The sequence below is a fragment of the Cynara cardunculus genome, assembly GCF_001531365.2.
Source record: "Cynara cardunculus var. scolymus isolate 2C chromosome LG 5, CcrdV1, whole genome shotgun sequence".
Lineage (NCBI taxonomy): Eukaryota > Viridiplantae > Streptophyta > Magnoliopsida > Asterales > Asteraceae > Cynara > Cynara cardunculus.
The window spans coordinates 24688382-24698188 of NC_037532.1; the positions used below are offsets into that span (position 1 = coordinate 24688382).

At 35.2% G+C, this 9807-nt stretch overlaps 2 protein-coding genes across 2 annotated transcripts in view; one reads left to right on the forward strand and one right to left on the reverse strand.

The window, feature by feature from the left end:
- Positions 1-357, forward strand: part of LOC112512920 (phosphatase IMPL1, chloroplastic-like) — an 11616-nt gene extending 11259 nt beyond the window's left edge. The window contains exon 11 of the mRNA XM_025119048.1: positions 10-357. Coding sequence (XP_024974816.1) covers positions 10-163 — 154 coding nt within the window. The 3' untranslated portion in view covers positions 164-357. The remainder of the gene's footprint in view (positions 1-9) is intronic.
- Positions 358-690: 333 nt separating this feature from the next.
- LOC112512703 (protein PHLOEM PROTEIN 2-LIKE A1-like) lies at positions 691-3822 on the reverse strand. The gene is made up of 3 exons (XM_025118805.1): positions 3560-3822; positions 2492-2610; positions 691-1194 (listed from the first exon to the last, which is right to left on the reverse strand). The coding sequence occupies exons 1-3, from the start codon at positions 3770-3772 to the stop codon at positions 825-827; spliced, it is 702 nt and encodes a 233-aa protein (XP_024974573.1). The 5' UTR covers positions 3773-3822; the 3' UTR covers positions 691-824.
- Positions 3823-9807: the final 5985 nt, after the last annotated feature.

The window sequence follows — 9807 nt, forward strand, 5'->3', positions numbered from 1 at the left end:
AAAAAAAAGAGGTAAGATAGATGTTGTCAATCTGAGTGCTAATCTTGTTGCTTCTCAAATGCAGCTTCTAGAGAAAATTGGTATTGCAACAGAGGAACTAAAAGGCAAGGGAATCGATTTCTCTTTATGGTACAAGCCAGATGATTATAACACAGAATTATAATTGACACAACTTATTGATGTTGTTATTAGCTCATTTTATTTCGCTCTCTTTCTAGACTACAGAATTAAGGTTTATCGCTCGATAACCGTTACTTAAACTTTATGTGAATTGTATTTTGTACTTTTATTTGTTCTCCTATGTATACTATATATGTCAATAAGCATACATCATAATAGTTTTCTTTTTGTCTGAAAGTTGGTATGCATACATCTTATCATCTTACCAGCAGTTGATTATCATGTTATATTGTTTGTCCATGTCTTGGTGCCACCTAGGACTGGGAGAGGTAAGCATGTATGGTGCGGATAGAAGGTTCTTTAGGAGAATAACTTTCTGACAGATTTTTTTAAAGGCATAACCTTCTGACATATTTTAAGGCATTATTCTGTTAGGCAGGGACGTTCTTAAATCTGTTGGAAGATCATGAATTTACAAAAAGAAAATCTGTCAGAAAGTTATTCTCCTGAGTAAGCTTGTGGGGATAACTATGCTGCAGGTGTGAGCTCTGTCTGAAGATTTGGAAAGCGGAAAACAACATAGAAGATTTCATAGCCATGGGCTTATTACGAAGCACCGATATCATTGGTAAGTGGTTTTATTCTCAAACACAACTCTAATTTAAAAGCTTACATATTAATAGGAGTCGGGTTTTTCTCAACTTTCAATATTTTGGTCTAATGCTTGCACCTTTGACAAGTAGACCTCTCTTCCAAGCCCCACCTTCGTATTCATACAACGAGAATTCCACACATCCTCCCTTCTTTGCTTCCACCATAAATTCCCCCACCATGATTTCAAACCAGTTTGATCTTGGCTTTTCCATCAAACTTTCTTTGCGTTCTTGTTTATTTCCATCTGGTAGAACGAGTCTGATATTGATCGGAACTTCCCAACCATAAGCCGGATGTTTTAACATCACCAGAAACACAACCTCATACTTCATTCCTGGTGTTAGCTTGGCCATGTCAAACTTCCCATGGACTTCCAACCAGCAAACATTTAGCATTTCTGCAACATCCACAGACACTTCACTGCAAAAACCAGGGAAAACCCATATTTAAGTCGCTGTTTTTTTTTTCTTTTTTGTAAATTTTAACAGTCAGACACTATGATGTCCCTCCACAATCTAAAACAGAACCAACGAGCCCATTTAATCCCACCTGGAGGTGGGGTATTTCTGTTTTTTGGGTGGAGGCGAGGAGGGTAAAGATGTATGCAGACCTGACTTCTACCCTATGTAGTAGAGTGGTTGTTTCCTTTAAGAAATGGAGGAGAACAGATATGCTAAACATTGAAAATATGATATGTGTAAGGCTGTAAGCAATAGCAATACAGATAGGAATAGAGAGAGAAAGCGAAAGACAAATATGCTACATTTTGAGAAACTAGATATGAGTCCCTCCACAATCTGATAGGATGAAATTGTGATCTGATGCACACATGCCATCGTATCACTTTGTTAACCTGGCACTAGAATGTGTTTAACTCTCATGTGTTACGAGCCTAACACATAATTGGTTTTCTTCTTCCCACCAAAACATTATGTGAGGAACACATGGGAGTTAAAAACGGAATCCACTGTAGTGTTTGCCAAATGATTCATGTGTGACGTGACGTGTTTCGCCGTGAACAATTCTTTCAAATTTGATAGTCATAACGATAATGGTAGTATCGTTGTTAAAGAAACATAAAGACTAATTCGTTCATAATTGGAACCGTAGTGAAATTATTATTAGAAAATAATACTCCCTCCATACCAAAATAAATGTCCATAATAAAGAAAGGGACAGTTTTAGAAATGTGTAATTATTACACTTTTTAATTGACTGAAAGACAATTTTACCCTTAATAACTGAGAGGAACTAATTGATTTCTCTATCATATAATTAAGGGTAGAATTGGAAATTAGACGTTTACTTTTGAAAGTGGACACTTATATTGGGACAAACAAAGAATGGAGGGAGTTTGCCAAAAGAAGGCAGTAAAATGCAGTTTGTATGTCAAGTAGTTGTCATGGCTTCTTGGTGCTTTTATTGTTGAGTAGTAACATTTGTACAAGGGGCGAATAAGGGCAGAATGGTAAAATCACTTGTAACTATGTAACTGAAAGTTAGACTTTCTGGTTTGTATAAAAGTAGTCATTGTATTATTTGATGACAGCACAATGAATATTACATACTAACCAGAAAGTCTACTAATTTTTGAAATAGTTGCACCATGTGATTTTACCATTATGCCCTTGTACGCCCCATTATACAATTGTATACTGCTGAACATTACACCACCACCATGGATTTGCAGATCTTCTTTGCGTATGATTATTATCACCTTGTTTCTTTAACGCAGGGCCAATGCCAATAACGTTCGTCTTCAGCCCACGTGATCGAGAGGTCCCGTGCAAACACCAAGAAGCAATTGCCATACGATGTCTTGTCTACCCAATACTTCTGCTTGAACCGTAAAAAGAACGCATATTTAACATACTTCAGGTAAGGTTAATAACTGCTCATATATAAGGCTTGGATAATATTTACATGATTTAGCAATATACTTACACAAATTGTAGTTAGGATTCTTATTATATCTCATTACTTCTATAATACATACAAAAATGAAGGCAAAACGCCATTTATACCATATCTCCGAGGGTTAGGCCGACTTTTTATAGGGTCAGTGGCATAGTTATGCTCGAAATCCCGATTCAAGTAGTCATTTATTTGGTACCTCCCAAGGAGCGTACAAGTAATCAAGCCCGACAACTCTGTTTAAACAGTGAGTTACATTTCCGTACCATCAGTGCCAATATTGGCATATTGGGGGCGATGAAAGTAATTACAAATTAATCCTTGTACTTTAGGCATTACTTTTTTGTTTTGAGTCAAAATAAGCATAGGCATGCATTTGAAAGAAGACACAATTTTGATTTATATTTCTAAATTCTAATCTTTTGTACTTTCTTTTGAGTGCGGCTCCCAGGTTTGAATATTAAGTCTGAATCATCGTTCAGATATTTCTTAATTGTCAAACCAAACGAACCCAGTATATCTCACACAAAAGTAGAGTGCGGGGGAGGGGGTAGGATGTACGTGTCTTTGCCTTCACCATAAAGGGTAAATAGGTTGTTTCCATGAAGATCTCCCCGCTTTACAAAACAAAAATTACAAAGATACAAGTAGTAGAAACTATATGCAAGCTAGCAACATATACAACAAACAAAAAGGGGAGTAGGGACACATGATGAGACGGACATAAGATAAACCCAACTAGGAAACTTAAAGCAGTAAAACTAAAACTACTAGACCAGGAAGAAAAACTTAACGATCATACARTAAAAACAGGAAAAACYAACGCCAGTTATTAGAAAAGCTCAAYTAGTCAATTGGAAACAAGGCGTACCWTTCTCTTTTTGTTCAAGAACACACCYGCATARAGTTGGTCRTTTGAGGACTTATCAATGACGGTATCCGCATCCTTTAGAATGGCATCACAATCATGAGGTAAGCTGTTGTTCAAGTGTGTGTTTGTAGTTTTAACTGTGTTTTTTGCATTATGATGAGTCTCTGGTTCACCATGTTGTGTATCTGCTTCTTGTGATGATCCAGACCCCATGTTGATTTTTAATTAGTAAACCACTATTTGGCAACCTATTTTAAAGAGATGCAGCAGGAAATTGGTTTCTGGTCACTATCATGTTGGCAAAAAGTTGAAAGAATTGGATTCCATGGAGCACTCAAGAGGAATCTTATGCTTGGAAGGCCATCTTTTAGATCTATATATGCTAGATAAAAGTATAGTTTTATTCTGAAAAAAAAAGGTAGGAAGTCGGATGATCAGGAGAACTCCTAGGGTTATTAAAGAAATCCAAATACGAATGACTCATTGGAACTTAGGGGACGTTTACCTAAATACTTACCCGGTAAACGCTTAACGGTAAAATTCAACTCCCTCGCTTACTTACCAGGTAAGATTTTAGTCTAGCAAAACAACAACATATGTAACAATTTACCCGGTAAGTGCTAATCGTGGTAAGAGTTGTCACCATCACTTACCGGGTAAGACTCTCGGTCCTTGCCTTTGCTCTTACCAGATAAGATCATTGGTCCTTGTCATACTCATCCAGTAAGGAACGTGACTTGGTAAGCGCTTGCTAACGAGTAAGAATTATGTAAACGGCCCCTTATTGAGGTTCGGGTTAAACGGTTTTATGTTTATTGGAAATCCTTAGTAAAACCCCATTAACAGGAACGAACACATAAACTGACAAAATCAACAAGCATTCCAAAAGAAAAGCGAGGCTTAAATATTGAAAGCATTTAGAAAACCACTAAAATTGCAGAGAATTGTGATACAAAAAAACAATGGCAAAGAATGGACGCATGAAAAAAGGTTGGGGCAGCAATAAAAAAGGTTGGGGTAAATGCGAGATTGAGTTTCAAAAAGATAAATTTAAATCAGTTCCAAATGGGGCATGTGCCCCCTAAACCTAAAAGCAATTTTTTTTTTTTTTTTATAAATAAACTCATACATCATCCTCATCTTTGGTGAGGTTTGAACCCCTGACATCTTTGGAAACTATAGACTACGATATCACTAGGTCAAAGGCCCTGTAGTTCTTTTGTAGCAACTTTATATGAGATCTATTTTAAGGGTATATTGCATGTTAAATCATAAAAAATTTCTAGCTAAATGTAATTACTTTTAGTTCTTTAAATATTTTTATAGTGAAACGAGAAACATTAAAACTTTAAGGATTTATATAAAAAATATGAAATAAAAACTCCATAAAATATCAATATATTATGATATTCACTTTCTCATATATTTCAAAAAGAAATTCTAAATCCGCCTCTCTATGCATGAAAAGGAAAAAGAGAAGACTCCCGACAATCTTTGATTGGACGGGTAGGCAAAAGTTGAAATGGTAGATCGACTAGAGGCATTGTCACTTTTGGGCTTTGGCCATTCTTGTTTCGTTTGGATAGATTAGAGATGTTTGTTGATTGTCTTAGTTTATGCAGTCTTTTGGTCCTTAGTGGGCCCCGAGGACCATTGGTTCCAACATATATACCTCATCATTATCGACTATTTTGTCCTTTTGAATTTCTTTAATAATTTTGTATTGAATGAATGGTTTTTTTCTTCTTTTTTCAGTATCAGATCTAGGAGAAATACTTTATCTCAATCAATATCTTATTTAACGATTGTTAATAATTCAATCGATGGCGAATAATCGTGTAAGAATGGAGGGTTAAAGTGAGAAGCGTAAAAAGCGATTTGGACCCTTGATCACCTTTAACCTCAAACTCATCCATAAATCACGCTTGATATAGGGATTGATCTGGTGTATCTCATCCTAAAGTGCATCCACGAGTGGAGATCTTTTTTTATACTTCTTTAACTCTTTTTATCACCGTAACCCAATCTTCAATCGATATCTTATCCAGAGCTTTGAGCCCTTCAATTCATGAGATGTATGCAAAATATTTTTGTATATTTAATTGTTCTTGAGAGTATCTTCTTTTCACTATGAATTAAAGGAAAGCATGTTTACTTTTTAATGCATTTTTTCGTTTTGTTGTTATGCATATATAGAGGTGGGTTCCTAAGCTATTTTGCAAACACAAGGATCAATCTACACCCTACATTTTTTGTAAATCAAAGGCGTTAAATTCAATTGTAATTTTGTGAATATGACTAAATCCTTTGACCCTCTCACAAAGGGATTTGAACCTGAGGAGGATAAAATTATAATTCATGAATTAACTTTGAAAACACGAGTTGAAATTACATATGAAAGGATTCTAATTTCCATATCCATCTATCCTGATCTTAGAGGGACTCAAATCATCGACCAAAAATCAAGCTTAGTGATAATCATTTTGAAAAAAAAAATCATTGGAAGAGGTATGGTTTTATGTAATCATCAAATTCTAAATCATCACCATCGTTAGATTCTTATGGGCTGTTCGGTAGGAGCTTAATGTGTTGTATAATGGGTATGGTTTATTCGCACAACCATATCCAGTTGTTCGGTATTGGCTTGTTCGTTCAGCCCATGGCTAAACCAGTCAGCTGAATAGTTATGTTCTTTGTAATGGGCTATCTATTAATCCATTTATCCCCTTGTATCCTTTTCATCTTTCATCCCCATCCCTCTTCCTTCTCCATCTTGCAAGACACCAAACATAAGAGAATCCCCATCACGAGCTTTACATTCTAGTTCAATCCTCCCCGTTCCTTCTGCTTGGTCAACATCCCTGTGCAGAGCCATCTTCATCGCCATTCCTTCTACACATCCACTCCTCTCCAAGGGCTCTCCCTGGAAACCATCCACCATTGCTGGCCCTCGGGTGCCTTCTCCACGGTGTCGACTCCTCCTTCTCAGTGATGATCACTTGAATCTTGATTTTCCATCTACCGCAGAAATTAGGTTTCTTTTTTCCTTCTTAGTGGCTATCACTTGAATCTCGATTTTGGTTGAAATCAACATCAAAATCAGGTTTCGATTGTTGGGTTTCCTCGACCTTCTTCTCATCTCGCTTTAGATCTCCAAGTTTAGTCGAAACTTTAGATAATCAGATATAAAGGTGAAGCTTTAGATCTTCGATGTAAATGTCGTTATCAGATATAAAGTTGAAGCTTTCGAATTCTTGTTCCATGATTCTACACATTTGGTATTCTGTTTATGTAAGAACAACAGGATTATGGATGAAATTTTTATGCATATAAGGTGTTTGATGAAATGTTTGTGTATATGGTTTTAGTTCTAATCTGTGGATGAATTTTTGTGCAAGATATGGCATTTTAATTGTTTCACTTGAAATTTTTAACCTATCCAAACTGTTAAAAATATAGACAAGAGATAAAATTGTAATTTCTGACATTCAGACTGTTTATTCAATACAATAACCGAACAATAACTTATATGTTATCATACAGATAACTTTATCAATACAGACAGCTTTATCCATATAGGTCTTAATAGAAAATGAACCGAACAACCCCTAAGGGTGAGAGGATTGCAAAGTATATATCATTCAACAATTTTGTAGATATAATTGATGCTCCTGCAGTTTTAGACACCAATATTTACCAGAATACATGAATGGGGAAGAAGAAGTCGATGCATTTGTGGGTGTTCAAACAAAACTGCAAAATCCAACATGTTGCAAAGGTATGTCCAATCTATGGTTGAAAAATGTGTTTGCTTAGGCTAAAATCACGATGAATCTGCTTGGTTAAGTTAAATCCATACGCATTTGATTTGGTTTAATTTATGATGAATCTTATTTTTGTTAGGTTGAAGGCATTCAAAATCCGATTTGGTTAGGTCAAATATATATATATATATATATAGAGAGAGAGAGAGAGAGAAAGAGAAAGAGAGAGAGGGGGGTTGGTTCAAATACTAACCAAGAAATTTGTGTTAACTATATTAACCAAAACTAACCAATCATATTCTTTTTTTACTTTATGTTCAAATGTAACCTATAAATTAAATACAAGGGTGATTATGTAATTTGACCTTTATGTAACTCCTTAATAATTAATTGGGAGTTAAAAATCTTAAAGATCCCTCTAATTGATCTTTAGTTAATTCTGATTTTTATCTTCCTTCGTGTTCATGATCGTGATTTCAAGTGATGTTTTACATATAATGATATTCGTTTTGTAAGTGTAAAAGATTTATGTATCGTCTGAGTAATATGGATAATACTATTGTAAATCATATTGATAACAATGGAAATGACAAAGTTAAAATCGGATATAACTACGGTCGGAATTCGAATTCCGATGATGAAGAAGATGATCAAAGCGTGTCGATTGGTAAGTGATTAGTATGACATTTATTTTGTTTAAATGAACAGATATTACCATTGTAAACTATTAAATATTATTGCAAATATAGTTGAATTCGTTGAAAAATCTGATGCATATTCTGGTACTATATATGTTTAGCGATTAATTTAGTTGATAGAGATACAGATATGAACAGATTATAAGAGATATGGACACACATTAACACATATGAAACTGCACAAATCAAATAGACATAGATGTTATGATTCATTACTGTTCAGCTGTATGAAATGCATTAGATTTTCATATTGACACACATGAACAATTACATCACATGTCAAGAGATAATAAGACTTAAGGACACACACAACATATGAACACATAGCGAAGGCAAAATATGTTCATACCGATACATATGCATAACTACATCACATGAATATGAACAAGATTTTTGGGTAGTATGTCATGTCGTTGTTCATATCAATACATATGCATAACCGTTCACATGAACACGTGATCAGGCTCTATGATTCATGTGAACAGCTGTCCATCACAGTGAATATTTGTCCGGCAACAGTGAAATGGAGTACACTATCTTAAGTGACTACGTCCACTGTCCATCACAGCTGCAATATTAGCTGATTCCTTTGTGTTACATCAATTTCCAGGTGTTTTAACTGCCTACATCATTTTAAGATAATGTAATGATAAATCACTTATTCAAATGGTCAGCTGCACACAATTTTTTACGCAAACTAGAAGAGAACTGTCATATACGCACACAAATAGAAGCGGCTAATACGTGTGAAACTACGTACATGTGCACAAACTTCATTTGATGTCGCGTGTGCATACGTGCTCACATCTTCACACGATTAAAAATTATGAATTTACGGGTGTTGTTCATTGTGTTAACATGTCACTTAACTCAATACGACAGCCGTTCATTACATGACATCAAATGATATCTAGTTGCATATCCCACCATAGTTTGCTCCTTAATATACAAGTGGTTAGATCATTATATAATGTGTAGGGTCATGCATTTGCACTTTGTTGTGTTAATTGACAACCACTTCATTTAACATATACTAACTTTTCGAGTGTTATGTGATATTTAAGCAATAAGATGTTGTTTCTTACGTTGCTGGACGTGGAAACGTTGATATCAACGCGCTGTAGATACATAGCTAAATGGTCTATTTGTAGGTTAATGGTGTTTTTAATTAGTATTTCATATGTTCGACATAGCAAATAAGATATATATTTCATGTTGTTGTGAGTTCACTATACCCCCCTGGTTGTTGCCCTTTAACACTCCATTCATGTTGTACTAACTTTAATCTCAAAGACTAATTACTTGTTTACATAAGGTCTTGATAATATAACTTCTTCACAACAAGAAATTCATTATGATATAGGCGAGAGTTCAGAAGGAATAAAAGTTTTTTATCCCAAAGGTTGATGACGCGCTTAAGCCAAAGGCCAATGCACAATATGCATCTATAAATGAGGTTGAAAAGATGTACAGGGTTTACGCAGACAATGCCGACTTTGATGTTTGTATTCATGCAAAAAAACGAATAAGCACGACGACATTCAAACTAGGTGGTTTGTCTGCAACAGGGAGGGAAACCCCAAAAAAAGGATTTTGATTCGTTGGAGATGCATCCCGGTGAGAGGAGATACCGCAATACGAACCTCAAGCGGTGTGGTTGTAATGCATGTATAAAAATACATTTGACGAGGATAGGGCTTGTTACAAGATATATGAGTTTGTTAAGGCACATAACCATGCATTGTTCGATATTAATGATCGTCATTTCTCTCGGAAGAATAGACAG